The following is a 24,719-nucleotide window of genomic DNA, read 5'->3' on the forward strand; positions in this document are numbered from 1 at the left end:
TATTTTTTAATACTGTTCCTTTAAAAGTGCATTGAGGGGATTCTAATGAGTTAGTGATTATCTCATTATTGTATAATTGTATGGTTTGAGTGCCAAAACATTTTGTATATAAGCCTGTTGGTTTTATATAGTTTTTTACACCTGAAGAAGCGTAGTATATCTACGTGAAAGCACTTGTGTTCCTGTTTCCAATAAAGAAGATTTTGTACTTTTCGTGTGGTGACTCCGGTGGATTCTGTACTACTATGTTTAAACAAAGCGTTGTTAGTGTTTTCCTTCCTTACGTCATATAGGTGCTCATACACCCTTTGTCTCAGCCTTCTCTCGGTTTTCCCTATATAAAAGGAATATTAGCAGAAAAAAGACAGAAAATCCACCCAAGGATGGCCAATCAACGAAATCCACAAGTGTTCCAATTAAAATGTAGTCCTTTAATACGAATAAAACTTCGACTTGAAAATAAAATGAAAAATAAAAAAGCTCAAAACTGTCCCTTGAAGATATCCGATAAGCGCTTTTGACTGTTATCTTCCTCAGATCGTATAAGACACTAGGGACTTCCATTTCCTTTTATATATGAAATTCTATACTATTTGACCAATCACCATTGGTGAATACTTGGCAACATCCAATCCTATCTTGTTATCTCAAGATTAATTTGCATATAATCAGCTCTATGCTTCTGTTTCCCGCCTTTATTGAGTATGTAAATTAGATGTTCCAGTCCTTCATTTTGATTGGATGTATATTGTGTTATTGATGATAATGTGAGCAAAGTGAGTATTACTCTTCCATTTTCCTTTAATTCTCAAGACCAATAACAGGTGGCGCTGTTCTCAATGATGTAGTATCCAAAGTAAATAGAAGCATTCATAAACACTCCAAATATTAAATCTTCGAAGAAATTTGTGAATATAACTTTCTATTCATTACAATGCTATGCAGGTATGATGGATCTTTACCTGCATAATCAAAATAATGCTGGAATTACAATAAGTATCCTTCAACGAAATTATATCACATTTCGAAAAATACAACCAATGCCTGCTTCAGATGTTATCTCTAAACTACCAAAGTCTTGCCAAAAACAAAAGATCCTTCTATGTTTGGTATACCCACGGTCCACAAGAACCATTTGGACCCACCTCTTAGACTCATTGTTACAGCAGAGGGCTCTTTGACAGCCCCCCTAGCCAAATATATTGACTTCCATTTGAAGCCATATATATTGGAACATTTCAACATTTTAAAAGCCTCGTGGGATTTTTTGAAACACATTGATGCCCTACAGAAAACAAATACCCCATTTCTTATTTCTTTGGATGTGGTGGACCTATTTACTTGTATTCCCCATGAAACAGGTCTTTTATGGTTTGAGCAATTTTTGGAGAGTCAAATTTCCATTTCTTTTAACAAGTTTCGTACCTGTTTAATTCTTATGGACTTAATTTTGAAAAAAATTTTATATACTTTCAGGGTGAGTATTACAGACAATTAAAGGGTGCAGCCATGGGTGCACATTGTGCCCCCTTATATGCCAACATTATATTACTCAGTTGAGAATATAAATTTGTTTTCAATTCTCATTTCAAAATTTTGTGGAATTACTATGGTCGTTTTTTTGGACATTTGTCTTTTTTGGAATGGCACTGCTGACCAGTTTCTTGAGTTTTACGAATATGTCTCACATACCACCGATTTTCTAAAATTTACTTACAAAATAGACAGTTCTCAACTTAGTTTGTTAGATGTGAGCATACAGAGAACAAATCAGGGGTTGAAATCTAAACTTTATAGGAAGGAGACCTTTTCTAACACATACTTGCATTTTTCTAGTTCTTACCCCCCTTATCAAAAGAAGGCAATTGTCAAGGGTCAGCTAGTAAGAGCTAGTAGGATGACCTCAGATGAGACAGATTTCCAGATAGAATGTGTATTTATTGCAAGTATGTTTCAAGAAAGAGGTTACCCTGATGATTTGTTAGAAAGACTGATACAAGAAGTAAAAACAGCAAGGACCACAAGGTTTTTGCCTATCCTGGGGAATTCAACAAAAATTTTTGGCAACACCAACACTAAAAACAATTCTCCAGTAGATATAAAACACTACAATTCAGCTTTGACTATTACTTTCAATGGCAAAACAAACATAGTTAAAAATATTATTAATGACGAGTGGAATAGGTTTGCCAGTTTTTCAGATTTGAATCTGAACACAAAAAAGTAAAAAAACTAAGGGTAATGCTGCTCAATGCCAGAAGTCTCAATCTCAAGATGCCGAGGCCCTTCTCAGTATGGAGAACATCGATGTCTGTGCTGTGACAGAAACCTGGTTCAAGGCTCCTGAGAGCACCCCAGCACTAGCAGGTTTCACCTCATATCATGCGTTCCGGCCCCAAAATCCGGACAACACCAAGAAAGGAGGGGGGGTGTCCATATTTATAAAGGACACCCACACCTCAAGGTTGGTAACAGCATACGATGCATCGGAGACCATCCAGGTGCAATTAACCATAGGCAAGACTGCTCTGCAATTCGTAGCATGTTACAGGCCACCCTCTCAAACTCAGGAACCTCACATGGCCTTCCTGAAAACAATGGAGGGATAAATGTATCTCCAAACACCATCATACTAGGTGACTTCAACTACCTAATATAGACTGGGAACACTACTCAAGCCCAAACACTCTAGCCCAAAGGTTCCTGGAGTTCATAAACTCAAATGCCATGGAACAACTAGTCACCATCCCACAAGAGGAGAAAACATACTTGATCTCATCATCACGAACATGGGATCACAATGTTCAACACCGAAGTATACCCTCACTGGTGAGATCAGATCATAAACTAATCTCGCTGGAGGTCCTCATCCCGCCCCCACCTGAAACAAAAAGACCACAGTGAAAAACTTCTCAAAGCCGACTTCACACTTCTAAAAACTAGTGTGGTCTCCTTTAAGGCCCCTGGCCAGTGGTAAACATTACTCAAACCGCTGAATCACTTACAAATGCCTTCTACCAGCACCTACAGGACTGCATGGATCAGGCAATCCCAAACAAAACTAAGACTCTTTGTACCAAAGGCAAGCGTCCAGTCTGGTGGACCCCAGCCATAAACAAGCTCTACAACAAAAGGAGGAAGCTACTACAAGATAGAGCAAAAATCCTTGAAACACCTTTGATCATTATAAGTAAAAACTAAGAGCTCTCATAAAAATCATCCAAGGCAAATTTTGAGTGAAAAATCGCCAAGGATTCAAAAGACAATCATAAGGCCTTCTTTAGCTATGTTAGAAACCTAGGAGGAAACTCCCAGATATGCTCAGAATTAGTTCAAAATGATGTGAAGATTACTGAACCTACACATTGCCAACATACTGGCTGACAGGTTCAGTGCAAACTTCCCCAAAAGGAGAGATATCTATACCAGAGGATTGTAGCCCCCAAACATCTCCAACGCATGAGTGAGAACTGCTCTCTCCAAAGCAAAAACACAGCATCCATGGGACTGGATGGGTGTCTGACATGTGCTCCATGAACTCAATGAGGAATTAAACCCAGTTAGGACAGCTGTTTAATCTTAGCCTCACCTCAGGATACGTGCCCAAGGAGTGGCGCATGGCGACTGTGGTCCCACTTCGGCGGTGCCTCAAACCGACCCTGGAAATTACCGTCCCGACAAGCCTTATCTGCAAAGCCATGGAGAGGATCATAATGGAACTCATAAATAAAGACATAGGAACTTGCAGACTTTGGATCCAACCCAGTTTGGCTTTGTCAAAGGCAGATCATGCCTTTTAAACTTGGTTGACTTTTTCGAGACAGTCACCAAGGCCATTGATGAGGAAAGGCAGTCCATACAGCCTACCTTGACCTGGCAAAGGCCTTGACACAATACCCACTCAGGTATCATCAAAAACTCATCAGCTTGAATGTAAACCCATACATCACAAGATGGGTTGCAAACTGGCTAAGTGACAGAACCCACAGGGTCAGAGTTGCTGGAGCCATGTCAGACTCAAAGCCTGTCACAAGTGGTGTCCCACAGGGCTCAGTCCTGGGTCCACTCTTGTATCTACTTTTCCGAAGTACAAGCAAACACAGGAGGGTTATGGCTGACAAACTTTGCAGATGACTGCAAACTGGGCGCCATAGTCGAAAACACATCTGACATAGATATCCTTCAGAAGGGCCTCACAGAAACGGATAACTGGTGCCAGAGCCATGGCCTAAATTTAAATGCCAAGAAATGCATAGTCATGCCTTCGGGAAAAACAAGGTTACCCCTAGCTACCATATAGGTGGCAATCCACTGAGCACAGAAGAAGTCATCAGGGATCTGGGGACCCAGGTTGACAGTAGCCTTTCGTTTGACACTCATGTTGCTAAAGTAGTTAGGAAAACCTTCTACATTGCCAACCTGATCATGAAGGATTCACATCTAGATCAGGAGGTCATCGCCCCCCTGTACTCATCACTCATTAGACCTATGATTGAGTACAATGCCCCATTCGGAATGTATCTGACTAGACACCTGCAGCAGCTGGAAAGGCCCCAAAAGTTCCTCACCAAAAGGATAAAGGGTCTCAAAAATATGTCTTATGCTGCCCGACTGAAAGAACTCCAGCTCTATTCAGTCTCATACCGCTTGCTCAGAGGTGACCTGTGCCTGACATATAAGGCCATGTCAAACCCTGATTTGATGAAGATGCTTCACCTCAAAAATCTAGATCCCTCAGAACCACAAGGGGGAGACTTAAACCTTGACACGGTTATTAATAGAACATGCTGGAGGGACAGATTCATCACCCAGAGACTCCTATGCTGTGGAACAAAATCCCGGTACATGTGAGGCAGAGCACCTCGCTGGCCTTGTTCAAGAACAAAATCCGGTACATGTGAGGGCAGAGCACCGCTGGCCTTGTTCAAAGAGGAATCTCGACCAATGGATGGGGATCTAGATATACCCAGGATTACTTCAGTGTCACTGCTTGACAGAGGCACAGCAAAATAATAGGCATAGTTTTATTCAAACTAAAGGGGTGGCAAAAGCCAAATAACTATGGGCTAGGCTTATAAATGCCCTTGGGCAGATAGCCTAGTATGAACCTATGAACCTATGAACCTAAGAACTCTTAAAAGTAGTATTTAAAAAAGGACGTAACATAACATACTTGAGGGTGGAAAACAGGTCACACATCTCTCAGACAAGTTGGGTACACATAAATGTGGAAGCTGTCATTATTGTGTCAACATCAATGAAGGTGAGAAAATATATTTGAAAAGCAGAGGCAAAATTATCACCACTAAAGGATTTGCAAATTGCAATACTTGTGGTTGGTATACATGGTGACCTGTGTGTGAGGCATGTGATTCCTTTTATATAGGGAAAACCGAGAGAAGGCTGAGACAAAGGGTGTATGAGCACCTATATGACGTAAGGAAGGAAAACACTAACAACGCTTTGTTTAAACATACTTTAACATGTAAATCTGCAAAATTCCTATTCTTCGTCATAGAGGTATTACCCCCCAATCCCAGGGGTGGTCTTTGGGAGGCCTCTTTAGAATACAGAGAGTTATTTTGGCAATTAATGCTTGAGGCTAGCAGTCACCCAGGTTTAAATGAAATGATCTCTCTAAAACCTGTATTAAAGTTGAGATCAGTCAAGTTATAACCACTCACCCATATATCAGTTGTACTTATATATATATATATTTTATTTTTTTTATATATATATATATTTTTTATACACATTTCAATATTTTTCATACATATATTTTTATATGTTTTTCAAACATTTTGCACACAGGTACATTTTTTATGTATTAATTAAAATGGTTTTTAGAGCATACAATATTTATATATATTTTTACTATGTATTCCTGCCTGTAAAGTTTTTGTTTCACCACTAGATGGGGATATTGTCTCTTTGATTTTTGTTAAGAAATCTGCAATTTTAACAACAAGGATGTTAATTGAATGTATTAACATTTTAATTAGTTAGGAGACACCATTGGTAGATTCAAATAACATCTGAATTATAAATTTAGCACACTGAGCACTGTTTAGCTTTTCTGATGAAGTGCATGTCGACGAAAACGCGCTGAGAACTGTAGCAGCGTTATTGTTTTTTGTTTCTGTTCTGTGAGGTTTGTTCGTGGAGTGAAAATAAACATCTCTTGCTGATCTGCTGTGCCTGTCTTTTGAGTTTACCAGTGTGAGTTTGGGCACATTGACCACTTATTTTTATTTACTTCTTCTTACCTACCAAGATTATCTCAAGGTTAAAGGATTTTGCCATGGTACCCTTGGCTAACCGTTTAAGCTGTTGGTTTTCAGGTTTTTAAGATAAATGGCCAGTGAAGACAGATGGTTTCTGAGTGTTTTAGACACAAATGCCTTACATATACTACAAAAGGTATGGTCATGGTAAGCACCCAAACAAAAAAGACACTCTTTACGATGATCCTTATTGGGAATCTTCCTCTCACACTGACATTTTCCCTTATTGGATGAAATGAACTGTAGGTAGCAAAATTAAATACAAGTCCAAGAAAAGACAAAAAATCTCAGCGAGGCACTTATCAGGTGGCCAGGTGTTCAGCACAGCAACAAGGCATTCAGACCAACTAGCAATAATAGTGTTCAAACTGGCAGCAAAGAAGTTCTGGGCAGCTGCGTTTGTATTTCACTTTTATGCCCTACGTTCCTTGCAGGGAGCATCTGTGTGGCATATGGCATACAAGATCATTAACCTTTGGTATACTGTCCAAGCTTTGAGCTGCCTTGGGCAGGAGATTCCTTCTGTCTAGAATACTGCAACAGTGATATAGAAGGACATCTGCTGTTTTCTTTGCACATTCAGATGCAGAAGTCAGCACTTCGAGTTAAAACCCTTAGCCCATGTTCACCACAAACCACAGTACTTTAATTTGAAAAAAAAAAAAACTCCAACTATTCTCTGTCTCATATCGCCTACTTAGAGGCGATCTGTGCTTGACTTACAAAGCCATTTCTGACCCAGCTCTGTTAGAAATGCTACATTTAAAGAAATCCCAGTCCCTCCACACCACATGCTCCAGAGACCTCAACCTCATTACACAATCAACAGAACATGCTGGAGGGACAGGTTCATATCCCAGAGACTGCCCATGCTATGGAATAGACTTCCCATACATGTCAAGCAGAGCACCTCACTGGCCCTCTTCAAGAGAAATCTTGATGAGTGGATGGAAAATAGGAAATTCACCTCAGGGATCACTTCAGTGGCTCTACTCGACAGAGGCACTGGGAACTAAGGTTGGGTGGCACGATGCCAGGGTAATCCTATGGGGTAGGCTTGTAAAGGTTCCAGGGCCATTAGCCTAGTACACAACTATGAACCTATTACTTAAGTTTTTATGCAGGAGAACCAAAGTTGTTAAAGAAAGTAGTTACAGTGCAGTTTCCCATTACTGGATGCATACAGTAGATTATTATCCTGGGCAGCCATGGTGGTGCAGAGGTTAGCGTTGCCGCCTCACAGCAAGAGGTTCTCCGGTTCGATCCTCGGCTGGGGTGCCTTCTGTGCGGAGTCTGCATGTCCTCCCTGTGGTTGCATGGGTTTCCTCCGGGTGCTCTGGTTTCCTCCCACATCCCAAAGACATGCTGTAGGTGGATTGGCCCTAGGTGTGAGTGTGTGCGTGTGTGTGCCTTCTGTGGAAGGTTGGGCGCTGGGCTGGCAATTCAACACCATAAAACTCCACTGCCAATCATGAGCAGACAGGTGATCCGCTGTGGCGACTCCTAACCGGGAAAAGCTGTAAGAAGAAGACAGTAGATTATTATCCAACAATGAGAGTATTGAGATGATTCATATTTATTTGTTTCTAATTTATTTTTGTGTTAACTTGCAAAATAAAACAGTTAAAGCAAGGCCAGCAAGAGATACATGCCTACTTAAGAATGCACTTTAGCTTAATAAATGGTATAGGAAAAAAAACTTGCATGCTCTGTTCTTTAGTCATACTTTTACTGTAAAATATGGTCAGTTATTCAGTTATGTGCAATTAAATTTTGTTCAATTTTTTTTTCTTGTGCAGAAGACTTCATTATACTTCGATTTACACTCTCCGCTGGTATTCAGCTGCTCATACCTCATCACAGAGAAAGGATCAAAGACTTGAGTCCAACTGTACCTGGTTAGTGATAGCATATGTTTGTGAACATGTTAAAAGCATAACTAAGTATTCACAACACTAGAATTCTTATTTCACAGTATGCATTTATATGTGTATACCTGTGTCTCAGTATGTGTTTGTACATTTTGTGGTTGCATCAGTAGACAGTACACTGCTGTGCTCTTTCAAAACATACATACCTAATGCCTAGTATAGAGAAAGGATAGACGCCAAGATAATGCATGTCCACCACATGGCATGCTGAAGATTCAAAGTTCTAGATGCATCAGTGTGCCTGAAGTAGAAGATGTTAAGTTGTCAATCTCGCCTTCATTTTTGCTGGATGGGTTCAGAGCCGATCTTTGACTCCGACTCGGCACTTGCTAAGCTCGAGAGCTAATTTTACCAGCTTGAGGCAACCCTATATCCCATGATGCAAGGCGGAGACTACCCAGATCTCGTTTGCCGCTTCGCTTACGAGGTGCCTCTTTTACCAGCTCTAGGTAAGTTTTCTTCATATTAAGACTTTTAGTCTCACCCCTTTTAAATTTCATAACCTTAGTTGTTTTGTTAACCTTAACGTTTATTTTAACCTATTCCCGTTAGTGTTCCCTTTTTTTCGGGTTATTTATCCCCTTCCCTAGGTTAGGCCTTAGGCCTTCCCCTTTCCTAATTTTTCCTGTCAGGGATTTTTTGTGTGTTTGAGTGTGTTGTATTCCTGTTTAGTTTAGATTATTGGATTGGGTGTTATTTATGTGTGTGTGTCTGTGTTTTTCTTGTCACTTCTGTTTCCTCGACACAGCTATGTCGAAGGACACAAAGGTCTCAGGCTTCAAGAAGTGTGACTCGTGCTGTCAGAAGATGTCTCTTACAGATGGTCACACTTCTTGTGTTTCCTGCCTGGGACCTCTGCACTTGCAGGTCTCTTGTGCTATCTGTCATGCCTTCAGCCCAAGAGTCCTGCAGGAGGGCAGAAATAAATTAATATTGAGGGGCTTATTAAAGCCTGAGAGCTCCCCGACTAAGTCGGCTCCGGGGAAGCCCTCGAAACCTGTCAAGCCTTCGGCTGCAAGTCCCAAGTCATCGGCTACTGGTTCTGCTTCTTCAGTGTCGAGATCGGCTCCAGCCGGAGCCGATCCTTCCATTTTAGAAGTCACAGTATCGGCTCCATCCGGCGCTGATACTGCCAGATCTGGACACTCAGTGTCGGCTCCGGCTGGAGCCGACGTATCCTTGGCTCCTTCGGCTCCACCTATCTCTAAAAAGAGATCTCGATCCCCCTCATTGGAATCGATACGTTCGGCTCCTAGATCACCCCTGCTCTCGGAGCGGAGCCATCGGAGCCGTTCTTCTCGGTCGTCCAGGCTGTCTGATCACGACCTCGAGAGAGTGGTGAGTAGACTATTAAAGTCTCAGGCATTGGCCCAAATGCTCCATAGCCCGTCTCAACAGACGGTAGCTATTTCACATCCACCTAACATTCCTCCTTCGACTCTCTTACAGAGCTCGGAGCCGGAGCTCCTCGGAGCTGTGACTGTTGTAGCTTCGGAGCCGATACCACCCCTTTCGGCTCCATCGTCCTCCGCTCCGATTTCCTCCTTGAGGTCTTCATTGGCGGGATCCGGGCATTTGGTCTCTCTCGTCGGCTCCGAGGGGGCGAGTGGCATCGGACCCTTGTCCGACCCTGTTCTCCCTCTCGGGGCTTCGGTGTTGGTGAGCTCAGCCCTGACATCTGCCTCAGAGCCTTCCCTCTCGGTGAGGCCTGGAGTTCCTATCTCTTCAGAGCGGGAACCTTCTAGTCTCTCTGATGGGGGAGCCTTCAAGGTGATGAGGAGTGTACTAGCCCCTGGGTGTAGTCAACGGTCAGTTCCATCAGCTCCTCCCACTATAGTGCCTGCTGACGTCTCTTCCCACTCTCTTGCTCCCGGACCCAGAGATCCAACACCTCAGATTTCCCCATTGGGAATATCTTCCTCTTCCGAGGCTTCTCCTTATCCATCAGGTGAACCTCCGCATAAGAGGACATGTAAGAGGAAACATCTAGACTCCCCCGAGTCTATTACATCTGATACTGACTTGGATGAGTCGGAGGGATCCCCAAGGTCCTCCTCTGAGGATGTCTCTTTCTCAGACATCCTTGAACTCCTTAAGCAGAGGGGGAACTGGCCCTCCCTTAATCCTTCCGAGGACGAGTCAGTATACCTGGGGCGGGATCTCGACCCTCCACCTCCTAGGTGTCTCCGCCTTTCGACCCTCTTATGGACGTGGTGGCTCAGAAGGCGTGGATGGCCCCGGATTCGGTGGAACCTGTTCGTAGGAGGCCTTCTTAACTCATTACGGCCCCACCTGATAGGCAATATTTGACAAAAGGTGTCCCGGTTGATGCCATGGTGGTGGCTGCAGCCACCAAGAAGGAACTAGCTGATCCTTCAGTACCTGTCCATCCTCCTAACAAGGATTCTAGGACTATGGACATGTACGGCAAGCGGATTTTTTCTTCAGCGACCTTTGCCATGTGATCGCTGAACTACTTGTGTCACTTCACCCGTCTTCAAAGAGATGTTCTTAAAGAGTTGGGAGAAGTTTTACAGGATCCGTCAGCTGCTGGGTCTCAGGATAAGATTAGCTCACAGCTAAGAATCCTAAACTCCATTGTTAACTCCTCCATGCGGCTCATTTCTTATGCAGCTGATGGAGCGAGTAGGGCCGCAGGCACAGGAGTGGCTTTAAGGCGTCAGTCCTGGATGCGGCTGTGTAATTTTGCAGACCCCTTCAAGGCGTCCTTCACAAACTCCCTTTTTGATGGTTCGACCTTGTTCGGACCTCAAGTGAAAGACACTTTGACTAGATGCGAACAAGATGGCAAGACTCTTTCTGCCGTAGGAGTCCATTTCTCCACCCCTTCAAGACCTTACCCAAAAGGTCAGAAGGGAGGGAAAATGTGGTTCTGCAAATCTCAAGGAGTCACGCCTGATGCGAGGTCAGTTTACCCCCAGAGGCAGAGGGGTAACAACAACAGACGCCGCCCTAGGGGCAGAGGGGTCCGCAGAATCAGGGTAGCAGAGAGCCTCTTTTGACAAACCCTTCCAGCATCCCTGAGATGTTGCCCGATTGTCCACCTTGAGGCAGTCGGGAAGATTATCGCTGTACCCAATAGCCTGGCTTTCCCTTTCTCAAGACAAATGGGTACAGTCGATTATATCCGAGGGTTACAAAATTCCCTTTATTCAAACCCCAGTTCAGCAAAGGAACCCTTCCAGGCGTTCCACCGGTCTAAGGGAACTAGCAGTACCAGAGATATCAAAACTGCTAGCAAAAAGAGCCATCCAGCCAGTCCCAGCAGACCAAATAGGATCCAGAATCTACTCAAGGTTCTTTTTAGTACCAAAAAAGACAGGAGACTGGAGACCAATATTAGATCTGAGCAAACTAAACAAGTTTGTAAAGAAAACAAGATTCTGGATGGTCACGCTTCAGTCCATTCTACCCTTTCTGGGCAAGGAAAATTGGATGTGCTCGGTAGATCTTCAGGATGCGTACTATCACATAAAAATTCACAGGCACTCCAGAAGATTTCTCCGCTTTCGGCTGGGGACCAGTCACTTCCAATTCAGGGCCCTGCCCTTTGGACTCACTACAGCCCCCAGAGTGTTCACCAAATGTATGGCAGCGGTTACGGCTCACCTGAGACATCAAGGATTCCAGGTGTTTCCATATCTAGATGACTGGCTCCTCACTGCCACCACCAGGCATCAACTTCTCCTAGCCAGAGATTACACCATTCACATTTGCAGAGGGCTAGGGATTTCTATAAATTTCGAAAAATCTGCCTTGTCGCCTTGTCAATCTATTACTTTTATAGGCGCAAAATTGGACACCGTACAACTTTCAGCAAAGTTAACAGACCAAAGGATCTTGGACATTCAAAGTCACGTCCAGGTGATTCTTCTCAGCAACAAAATTCAGGCCAGATTTGCTCTGAAAGTATTGGGTCTTATGGCGGCCGCCATAACACTTCTTCCCTTTGCCCGCTTTTACATGCATCTTCTACAATGGATGCTATTCGCCCAATGGTCCTTTCAACAACTTCCCATGCGTCACAGGATCATAATAACTCCAACTTGCAAAAGGCATCTGACCTGGTGGATATCGTCCCCTCAAGTCCATCAGGGCAGACCCTTTGTTCCTCCTGCCCCGGTCGCCACTGTTACATCGGACGCCTCCCTGATTGGGTGGGGGGGGCATTATCAGGGCAGGATGGTCCATGGCACTTGGCAACCTTTCGAATACCATCTGCACATAAATGTCCTAGAGATGAGAGCAGTGCTTTTAACATTGCAAGCCCCCAACGACTCTCTTCCCCTGGGAACTATTGCAGTCCAAACGGACAATATGTCCGTAGTGTGGTATATCAACAAACAGGGCGGAACCAAGTACTATCCACTGTGTCGAGAGGCTCTCAGACTTTGGCAGTGGGCAATCTCTTCTCAGCGGTTTCTGATAGCAACGCATATCCCTGGGAAATCCAACATCATAGCAGACAGGTTGAGCAGAGCTATTCTCATGCCTCACGAGTGGTCTCAAACAATCAGTGACAGAAGAGATTTTTCAGGAGTGGGGCCTTCCTTGCTGCGACCTTTTTGCTACACCTCAAAACAGCAAATGCCCAGACTTCTTCTCTCTCTTCCCCCTTCCAGGCCATCCCCCCAGAGACGCTCTAACCCAAGATTGGCCCCGGGGACTTCTTTATGCCTTTCCCCCCTTTCCTCTGATACCTCAAGTAATTCAGAAAGCAACCGCCTTGAGAGCCAAGTTGATTCTCATTGCCCCTTATTGGCCTCGACAGATATGGTTTCCGTTCCTACATCGTTATCTCTTGGTACAGCCATGGCATCTGGACCCGGTCCCAGATCTTCTGACCCACCAGTCGGGGCAGCTGCACCAATCCATACCTTCTCTCAAACTCACTGCTTGGTTGCTCCACTTCCATCCTTAGCCAGGCTTCCTATGATTTCTAATCCCGTCCGGGATATCATAGTAGCTTCCCTTAAATCTTCTACCAGAAGGATTTACACTAGTAAATGGCAACGTTTCTCCTTCTGGGCAAAAGCTAGGAATATAGACCCCTATACTGCTCCGATTCATTCGGTCTTGGACTTCCTAGCTGAGATTTTTCATTCAGGATCCTCTTCCTCCACAGTAAAAGTTCAGCTGGCAGCCATTTCGAATTTTCGTATAGGCTTTTTGGACCACAACATTATGTCACATAAACTTTGCAAGGCATTCCTTTGAGGTATCTTTTTACTTAAACCTCCGATTAGAGACCCCCCACCACAGTGGGATCTAAATTTAATTTTAACATCCTTGATTCTCCCCCCTTTCGAACCTGCGGCTGCATGTTCATTGAAATTTCTTTCTTGGAAGACACTCTTTCTAGTCGCCTTTACTTCTGCCAGGAGAGTATCTGAGCTTCATTCTCTCTGCATTCGTCCTCCCTACTTAATCTTCCACAAAGACAGGGTATCTCTAAGGACTAATCCGTCTTTCTTACCCAAAGTGGCATCGCAGACGAACTTAAATCAATCCATTGATCTTCCAGTTTTTTTCCCAAATTATTCTGATAGAGCGGAACAAAAATTACATTGTCTTGATGTTCACCACCAACTCAGATTTTATCTAGACAAAACTAAATATTTTAGGAAATCTGATCAACTGTTTCTATCCTATGCAGAGAACAGGAAAGGCCTTCCAGTTTCCAAGGTGACTTTATCTAGATGGCTGTCTTCTGTGATTACTTACATTTATCAGCTCAGAGGCAAAGAGTTGATTTCTAGGCCAAAAGCCCATTTTACCAGAGCTTTAGCTATATCTACAGCTTTTCAGGCTAGACTTCCAATAGACACTATTTGTGCAGCAGTCACATGGGCCTCTCCTCATACCTTTGTTTCACATTACAAATTAGACTTGGCCTCCAGAGACAGAGCGAATTTTGGTTCCACCGTTCTCAAGAGTCTGTTCCATTGAGCCACCCAGGATAGAGGTGCTAGGGACGCGGTCCCATCCAGCAAGAATGAAGGCAAGATTGACAACTTAACATTAAGAAGTTATGTACCTACCATAACGTTCCATGTTAGTTGTCTTCTCTCGCCTTCTTTCTTGCGTCCCGCCCTCCATCCCCCTAGCCTGGTCAGACCGAGAAGATTATGCCTCTTCTTTTAAGAGGTTTTATCCCTTTTCTAGCTAATCAGCTTCTAGTATCACTAGATTAGGTTGATCCCTTTCAGAGGATTATGATGATTATGATTGTCATTTTTAGTATTGTTACTTTTTCTTCCTCCTCTACAGTTGGGAGAATATATTCCATAATTTCCTTAGCTACCAAACGAGATCTGGGTAGTCTCCACCTTGCATCATGGGATATAGGGTTGCCTCGAGCTGGTAAAATTAGCTCTCGAGCTTAGCAAGTGCCGAGTCGGAGCCGAGGATCGGCTCCGAACCCATCCAGCAAGAAAGAAGGTGAGAGAAGGCAACTAACATGGAACGTTATGGTAGGTACATAACTTCTTATTACATTAGGTCCGTTACTATAACAATAACCCACGGCTAGGTGTGGGTAGTGCTGGATTTACCCACGGTTGGCATGATTTGGTATGAGGGTGAAGCAAGAGTGACCAAACAAAGCTGACCCTGGTAATTCAAGCATTACCCACACCCAGCTGTGGGTTATTGCTATGATACAATGAAATTATTTAAGAAAAAAGTTATTACTTTTCTTAAATAATATCTATGTATAAGGGTGGCGTGTTGCTCTTCTGCTTTTTTCCCCAGTATCCTGGGACTTCCTTGATGTACTGCACATGAGTATGGGACTTTTTTATCTTCTGTTATATAATTAAGAGTAACTACACTCAGTAGATATGATTAGGCTTTCATTTTATACTTTTCGTTAAGTAAGGTTAGAGCTTTAATGGTTAGCATACTAGACAAAATCTCACATAAGTGAGGGAGCACTGAAAGATCCAGTTTTCTGCATTTAGTGCACACTAAGACTGTGTTGATAAAATAAAATAAACTACAGTCTGCATTATGAGTGTTGAGAAACAGCAGCATTTTACTCACTCTGATAATGGTAAATGAAAGATGCGCTGGCACAGCACTGTAATAGATGGATATTGTTAGATACTGTCCACTGCCTTAAAAAGGGGACTGCTTTGACCTTACCTTTAAGGAACTAAGCAACAGTCAACTTCATAGTCACACCTCATTTCAGTGATGTCAGAGGTAGTTTGCGGTGGAATTTCTTTAGTAATACAGTAATGGGCTTGATATATAAAACATACTGTTAGCATTTTAAAGTAGATACAAGTCTCATATTGTTGTATAAATAAGCTACTGCCAATCTTGTTAGTCCAATTTATGTAACAGTAAGCCTAGTTTGTTAGTTGAGTGAGAGTTAACTTCATGATTATTACTATAGCTCATAGCTCTCTACTAATTGGGGACAAATCTCAACAGAATCAGGAACAAATCTAGAAATAATCAGGGTCACGTTTAAAGAATTAGTTCTATTAGCCTGAGACATTGACAGAATAAGAAAATGCGAATTAATATTCATTTGAAAAACAAAAATGAAATTGGAAAACTTTCAATGTACAGCTGAGATGGAAGACAGAAAATATAAGGATAATCTTCTCTAGTTTTGCATAACGTACCTAATTGTTATTATTATTATTATTTATTATTTACATTTGTTTACCGGGAAGGTCCATCTGGACAAAGAGCTCGATTTCAGTGGAGACCCAGGGAAAAAAGCTCCATTTCAGTTAACAAAAATACAAGAATAACAAGTATAAAATTAAACTTACATGGCATACTAGATCTCATAATATAAACTAAGCAGTTAAAACACAGGTAGAAATTGACAACATAACAAGATTGCTTAACAAAATAGCGTAATTCTAAGATAGTTATTGCATAGCATGAATAAGTAACAAACATAACAGGTTACTTAATTGCAGGTTGTATTGTCAAAATAAAAAACATGTCTGATATACAATATAGCTTATTTGGTTTATCATTTGTTTAAGACACAGTTGAATGGTAATCAAAGAGATCCTATAGAGAAGGTTCATAGGTAGGTACTAGGCTATCTGCCTGAGGGCATTTATAAGCCTAGCCAGAGTGTGTCAACTTTCACCGCCCTATTGATTAGTTAACTGAGCCTCTGTCAAGAAGAGCCAATGAAGTGATCCCAGGGGTGTATTTTTTGTTACCCATCCACTCGTCAAGGTTTTTCTTGAAGAGTGTTAGTGAGGGGCTCTGCCTAATGTAATTAGGAATTTTGTTCCAAAGCATGGGGAGTCTCTGTGACAGGAATCTATCCCTCCAGTATGTTCTATTTATTGTTGTGGCGAGGTTTAGCTAACTAGAGCGAGTGGCTCGCAGTGACTTGGATTTCTTTAGGTGGAGCATGTCCATCAATTCTGAGTTGGACATGTCTTTGTAAGTCAGGCAGAGATCACCTCTGAGTAAGCAATATGCCATTGAGTACAGACGGAGTTTTTCCAGTCAGGCTGCATAGGACGTATGTTTGAGGCCAGTAATCCTCTTGGTGAGGTACTTTTGTGGTCTTTCCAGCTGTTGGAAGTGTCTTGTGAAGTACATCTCAAATGGCGCATTGTACTCTATGATGTGTCTGATGAGTGACTAGTAGAGGGGCACTATAACGCCCATAGAATTAGATATGTAAGTAGATCAAGTTAAACAGAGATATGAATAATAGATAGGCTGGGGGGTGGAGTAAAACCAGATAATCCAGGAGTAGTAAAGGAGCATATATATATATATATATATATATATATATATATATATATATACAAATTTTATTAAGGTGTTCCTTGAGAAGTAATTTGAATTTAGATGTATTTGTAGTGTTGAGTATATGCTGGGGTAAGGTGTTCCGGATTTTTGCTATTTGACTAGAGAATAGCGAGTTGCCAATACTGTTGTTGGTTTTAGTGACATTTAGCAGAAACTTATTGGATGACTGCAGGGATCGATTGGTTGAGTAAGGTTGAACTAAGTTGATACGGGAAGGGTAGTTGTCTGGTTGGTGTATAATGGTGTGGGAAATTGAAATTTGGTTGAGTGAGTGATAACCGATTTGGTAATTTAAACCATTTTAGCTGTTGGAAAGCAGAGCAGTGGTGTGCTCTGTTAGGGAGGTTAGTAGCAAATCAAGCAATTTTATGGTAGCAGGCCTCTAATTTAATAATGTCACATTTTCTAAAGTTTGTGAAAATTAGAGAAGCATACAGTGTATGTGGAAAGAAGATATGTTCTAGCAATTGGTCATAGGATTGAGGAAGAGTTTGACTCTGCTAAGTTTGATGTGGACCTTTTTTATGGCCAGGGCTATGTGTTTATCATATTTTAGTAAGTTGTCAATTGTGACTGCTAGTAATTTGGTATTGTCAACTGGTTCAATTTTGGTGTTATTGGAGGAGAGGATGAAGAATGGGAGTGGGGGATCTGGAGTTCTGTTGTTTGAAAAAAGCATGAGTTTTGTCTTTGGATTAAGGATGAGTTGTTTTTCTGTAAGGACTTGCTCTATGTCTGTGAAGGTATTTTAGGTTTTGTTTAGGTAGTGAGGGGGGCTGTGCAGATGAGTTTGGAATCATTAGCATATTGCACAAGTGTTACTATCCTTTTATTTTTCCTGTCCCATATCTCTGGTTAGTTTAAAGTCTCAAATTTTGTAAGCTTTTTTTTTTAAATGAGAGAAAAGTAAAATTTTATTGCATATATTAATGGAAGAAAGTCCGGGTGACTGGACCTCTTTCCACTGGTATATGCTGAATTTGCAGTAGGCACGCTGGTTGGGCCAACCAGTCAGGGTGCTCATTTTTGAGTGTTAATGGCCAGTCATTGTATACTACTTACTTACTGATTAATGTCATAGTGGCCACACATGTCTAGAAAGGAAGAAGATTCATCAAGTGACAGCATTTCATTGAAAGTAGTAGTTGAACAGGGAAAAGCTAAACTTCAGATTCATGTGTACTCAAAAACATTTCAGTGTCACAGAAAGTTTCATCATGGTCTGCACAGAAGCAGTCTCATGGGGTAATGTCCTTTTCAAGATTCAGTAACCTTGGAGTTCGTTTAAAATACACAAAAGTGAGGAGAATAGCCTTCTGTACGGGACGGTTCTGAGGGGGTCTTCTCACACATACAATTTTAAAATGTATTTATGCAGGCTGTCTTGCCTCCTATTATTTTCAGTCATCTCTTACTTGCATCATTTCATTTTCATCAACTTTCCAGTTATGTTGTTATCAGTGAAAGTGGCGCCAATTATTCGACTTGTACAACATTGAAAGTCTGGTGTAGGATTCTATAATTATTATTCAAATGTCTTATACAAGTAATTTATTATAGATTCTAGGCAAAACTTGTTTCTACATCATTGTCATGTAATTGTTTTGCAGTGGTAATGTAGAAACAGATGAGTGCATTGTTAATTGTTCAGTGCAGGCAGAGCCTTGGGGAAGGAGACAGACTGTGTTAATAGATAAAAAAGCAAACTACCCATACAAAATAGATAATATGGTATGCAGAGTAAATAAGTACATAAAGCAAAATGGTGGCAGCAATACAGTCTAAACTCATTTATTTAAAAATGGACATTTCAAACTGTACAGCTCTTCATCAACTTTATTTACAAAAACCCATTTAAAAAGGAGCCATACCAACCTGAAGCTGCTTTTATAAAAACAGAAGCAAATAAATGACAAACTGGCCAATTACAGTTTCTTAACTTTATTTACAAAAAAAAAAAAAAACATTTAAAAAGGAGCCATACCAACCTGAAGATGCTTTTTATAAAAACAGAAACAAATGAATGACAGACTAGCCAATTACAGTTTCTTTAAAAAAGTAAGTTGGGCTGCTCAGCCATGTATGTCAGCTAATTTGTGCATCCAACAAGGCTGTGTTCGCAATGCTACCTCTTCTATCTGGTTGTGACACCTCTAGCACTGAAATTTGAAAAAAACAATTTGGGACCTTTTATATGATTTACAAGAGCTGTAGTGGCATTCCTTTTTTTTCACCTCTGTGATACGTCCACAATATCTGAAATTGAAGATCCTTGTTTTCCTGCTAATGTGTGTGTGGGTGGGTGTGTATATATGTATATGTAAACACATACACACACACACACACACACACACATATATATATATATATATATATATACACACACACACACACACACACACACACACACACACACACACACACACACATATGTATACATATGTATGTATGTATATATGTATGCATGTAAAGTCAGAAATACCATTTCTCTAAATATTCCCTTTTTGTATGAGGTATATATAAGTTCGGGGGATGTGGGGAGCTTGTTTGACAGGTGGGGGTTGCAGGGGGGGCTTGTCCCCCCACAAAAAGAAGTTTTAAGGAGAGGAATGATTTTTGACATTTGCTCTTCTCTCTTTCTGTATATATATATATATATATATATATATATATATATATATATATATATATATATATATATATATATACATATACATACATATATGATTTACCTTCATAACCGTTTCGCTTAAGTAAGATTTTCAATAGTGCAGTTTCGGAAGAGTGTACTTTTGTGCAAGTGGTATTGGTAAACTAATGTTTGGTAAATTGTTAATTTGATAAGAAGTAGATTTATATCTATGTATGTATGTATATACATATATAAAACCCTGCCATTCACTGGAAACAAAATAAAGCTATTTTAATTGTAGCTTCATAAGTATATAGGTATATACCAGGCTAATGATCACTAGGGCCCTTATAAGCCTAGCTGTGCAACCCAAATATGAACCACAATTTTAATTTATATAGGTGGTGATTTACTTTCTGTCCATCAGAGGCATAGGAGCAAGACCTGGGTAAATTTTCCATTACCCATCCATTGGTCCAGGTTTCACTTAAATAGGGACAGGGAGGAAGTCTGCTTCATATGGGTTGGGAGCCTGTTCCATAGAATGGAAATTCTCTGAGAAATATAGCTGTCTCTTCAACATGTCCTATTTATGTCACAAGTAAAATTTAGGCCTTTTAATCTAGTAGTTCTGATGCTGTTTGTTTTGCACATGTGCAAAAGGTTCATCAGAACAGGATCCAAGGATGCCTTCTATGCCAGGCAAGGATCACCTCTCAGAAGTCTGTATAATACTGAGTAAAGAGACAGGGCTTTGAGGTGATCATCGTAGGACATTGTGTTTACCCCCTGTATTCTTTCTGTAAGAAACCTTTGTGGATGTTCCAGTTGCTGCATGTGTCTGGTCATGTACACACAGGAGGGGACAGTATACTGTATGATGGGTCTGATGAGGGCTGAGTACAGTGGTATGATGACCTGTCTGGACCTAGATGCCATGCCCTTGCTTAAAAGTTTAGCAACACAAAAGGATTTTCATACTACTTTGGACACATACATGTTGGTCATAGGCTTGGTTACTATCTACATGAGTTTCCAGATCCCTGACTAGAGAATCAACTTTTAAGGGTGTTTTATTGATGGTCTTGTTATCCTGGGTGGGAGACTTCCCAAAAGGAACTATAATGCATTTCTTGGTATTGTGTTTTAAGCCATGGCTTTGGCAGCATGCTTTGGTCTGTATTAGACATTCCTAAAATGTGTTCTTATCTTGGAGGGGGGGGGGTTCAATGACTGCTTCCAGTTTGCAATCATCTGCAAACTTGGTTAGCCAAATGCCTTTGACATTGACTTTGAATTTGCGAAGTAGATATCTGAGAGAAGTGGGCCCAGTACAGAGCCCCGGGGGACTCCACTAGTCACCGGACTCTTTGTGTAGATGGCCTCATCATTTCTAACCTCTTCCCATCATTGAACCAGCTTGCTGGCTATCTTGTTATAAAGGTTTTTTTACCTAGTTCCATACATTTGTTGACAATGCCCAAGTGGGGTATTGTATCAAATGCTTTAGCCATATCTGTCTAGGCAGAATGCAATATTTTCCCCTCATCTATTGCCTTAATGATCTTTTCAAAGAAGTCCACCAGAATCAGTAAGAATGACCTTCCTTTGACAAAGCCAAACTGGGATGGACACAGTGTCTGGAAGTTTCCTTTGTCCTTATTGATAATTCTTTCCATGGCTTTGCAAATAAGACTAGTCATACTAGTGTATCTGTAGTTTCCAGAATCTGTTGAAGGTCCTCCCTTATGAAGGGGATGACCATTGCAATCCTCCATTCACATGGCACAAAGCCTGTTTTAAGACTAGAGTTAAATAATGAGTCCAGGGGCCCTGATAAGTCATTTTTAGACTTTTCAGGAGGCATCCTGAATATTATCAGGGCCCATTGAAACAGTGTTCTTGGCTTTAATGAGTGCAGCCAGTATATGCTCCCTAGTTACTGTTGCAAGAGTTATTTTTATTTATTTTATTTATTTTGCATTTGTTAACCGGGGATATCTGACTGAGCCAAAAAGGCCCTTTTTCAGAAGAGGCCCGGGGAGAAAAGCTCCACATAGAAAAATTACAGATGCATTTAGATATTTAGACATGATCAGTATACAAACAAATTACGATAGACTTTTTTTTACAGTGGTATGCAGCACATTAACAGTTACAGTGGAGAGAACAAACAAGAAAATATTGATTTAAAAATAAAGGTAATTAATAGATTTGTGGTGTGCAGCTGAAATTTGGAACATAGGTAGAATACATACATAGTACACAGGTACAGTACATACATTGTACATTAGCCAGCATTTGTGAGTAAGAGTGAAAACTATTATCAAGTACTCAAGGTTTAGTATGTGTACCTTATCTGCTTTCACTAGCCTGGGGAGCAGTCATGGCACTGCCAACTTTACTTGAGATGTTGCCTAATGAGGTTTTTAAAGGAGGGTTTGGATAAATGTGTTTTGTATGCTAGTGGGGAGAGAGTTCCATTTTTTAGCCACTGAACTACTATATAGTGTGTCTCCAAAGCTATTGTAGCTGTTGGTGACTTCTAGTAGTAGTTTGCTTGATGATCTAAGAGGCCTTTTGGCTAAGTGATGTTGTACTAGGATTTTGAGGGCAGGACACTTATTGGGGAGGTAATAGATAGAATGACAGAGGCAGAGCTGATTGTAGGTTAGGAGGTTGGGTAGTTCAAGCCAGTGGAGCTGTCTCAAAGCAGTACAGTGATGAGTTCTATATGAGATATTTGCAACAAAGCGGGCAATTCTGTTATAGTAGGCTTTCATTTTGCTTAGTTTAGTTTTGTTGAGATTAGTCAGAATGGGAGATGCATAGAGTAGGGTAGAGAGAAGTTGGGAGCGAGCAATGGCTGATCTTGTGTTGTTGGTAAGAAATGGTTTGATACAGTAGAGTGATCCCAGTTTGGCATGTACTTTTTTAATAGTTAAGTTGAGATGACTATCAAATTTTAGGTGGGAGTCTATGGTTATTCCCAATACCTTATCCTGTGCCACTGGAGTGATTGTGTTAGCATTTGTGGAGTAGATAGTGACTTGACTGTTATCAGTGTTTTTGTTAGAACTCATAAGTTGAGTTTTCTTTGGATTGAGGATAAGTTAGGCTTTGGTAAGGTAACTTTCGATGTCAGAGAATGCTAGTTAAGTTGTTTGCAGGAGGGTGGGAATGTTTTGTGCAGTACAGATTAAGGTAGTATCATCTGCATACTGAATGACAGATGCATGCTGTGTGGAGGTATGGAGGTCATTAGTGAAGATTGTGGATAGTAGTGGTCATAAGAGAGAACTCTGTGGGAGTGGAATTTGATAGGTGATATTATTTTAGTTTGTTTAGCAGGATTTGGTGCGAGACTGTGTCAAATGCTTTGGACATATCCAAAAAAAGAGTTGACACCTGCAGGCCTTCATTTTTGAGATGGTTTACTGTGTCTGTGAAGCAGAGGAGGGCTGTAGTGGTACTATGGGCAGGTCTGAAACCATGCTAAGTAGGTGACAGGATGTTGCTGTCTAGAAGGTATTTTAGCACCTGGGTATGGATGCATTTTTCTAAGATTTTGGCCAGGGGGGAGAGTAAAGCAATGGGTCTGTAGTTATTAAGTTCAGTGGACGTCTCGCCTTTATGTATGGGTGTAACATAGGATATTTTCCAGAGTTTGGGCACATAGTTTTCAACAATTGATCTGTTTATGAGAGTGTAAATTGTGATAGCAATAGCATCTGCTGTGAGTTTCAAGAAATAGCTGGGGAGTAGGTCGGCTGCTGTTGATGAGGTTTTTAGTTTGGAGAGCATGCTTTTGATAAAAGTGGTGGAAACTATTTTGAGGGTAAAGCTTGTATTAGTGTTATTTGTGTTGGGGGGATAGTGAGGTTAGAACCGTCCTGTGATATATAAGGTAATTTCTGCATTGTCTCAAGATGCACATATCCACCAAGTTAGCTACAGAGAAGTTAGGAATTTGCCTATCCATACTGTCCAGTCCTTTGATTTGTGAGCTACAAGAGAGAGTGTATTGGGGTTAGAAGGCTGTTAAGGGTACATTGTTGTTGCAGACTAATAAGAGTGCTTTACTGGATCAGATCATGCTGAACAGTATCAAATTCTACTAGCTTTAATGTTTACACAACACTGCATATACTGTTATATGTCTGCAGTGCCCCCAACATTAGGGTAAATGCACCAAACACTGCAGGTGAGGACTTTAGGGACAGATAAGTATTTCTTGTGATCATATCTCCTATAGTCATAGGCCTTGTATGAGTAATCATAGCATGGTCCTAAACAAATTCAGCTACATCCTTCCCCATCATGAGTTTATGCAAAAGTCCTCAATATTCTGTTTTACCTTACCATATACTGAGTGGCAAAACCCCTGAGTGTCCACTGCCCAGTATCCTTTTTAATAATTATGTGTAACAACATACTCCTGAGTAAAGAAAAACTTTCATGAAATAAGTCATTCATTGATACCTTTTCATAGTTCTAGCTGTCTGAATCTTTCCACGAAATCTTTGCTACCATTACAAAACTGTTGGCATTCAATAGTTATGGATTATATGAGTATGAACTGACTTTTACATGTTATTTAATGACCATACACCAATCTGACATTATCTTTTCCATCCATTTCACAACAGATGATTCTCGGATCTAACCAAGGTGACTTTCAAGCTTTGGATCTGATGCTCAGGCTCCTCCCCTAACCAAAATCCCTGTGAATAGAACGACCAACCTCAGATCTCACTTCCTACTTGAAAAGCTACAATAGGTCTTGGTAGACAGGAGAGTTTTGCATAGAACATCTGAAGATTTCTGAGGATTTTTCACGTTAAATAAGTAATCTCTTCTTCTTTGCCTCTTTCTTTATAGTTATTTAGTTATTTTATTTTATATTTGTTGACTGGGATTGTCCGACTGAGCTGAAAAGCCCTTTTTCAGCAGAGGCATGGGGAGAAAAGCTCCAACATATTAAACAATTTTCATTATAAATTAGCATTAAACAGCAATCTTACAGGACTATTACAAGGCATTAAG

The 24,719-nt window shown here is 41.1% G+C and overlaps 1 protein-coding gene across 1 annotated transcript in view; it reads left to right on the top strand.

The window, feature by feature from the left end:
• Positions 1–24,719, top strand: part of RGSL1 (regulator of G protein signaling like 1) — a 1,267,980-nt gene that overhangs the window by 1,182,559 nt on the left and 60,702 nt on the right. Inside the window, exon 18 of the mRNA XM_044086788.1 lies at positions 8,084–8,182. Within this exon, the coding sequence (XP_043942723.1) occupies positions 8,084–8,182 (99 nt within the window). The remainder of the gene's footprint in view (positions 1–8,083; positions 8,183–24,719) is intronic.

This window comes from Protopterus annectens, chromosome 10.part0 (assembly GCF_019279795.1).
Source record: "Protopterus annectens isolate FY-2018-M chromosome 10.part0, PAN1.0, whole genome shotgun sequence".
Classification (NCBI taxonomy): Eukaryota; Metazoa; Chordata; order Ceratodontiformes; family Protopteridae; genus Protopterus; species Protopterus annectens.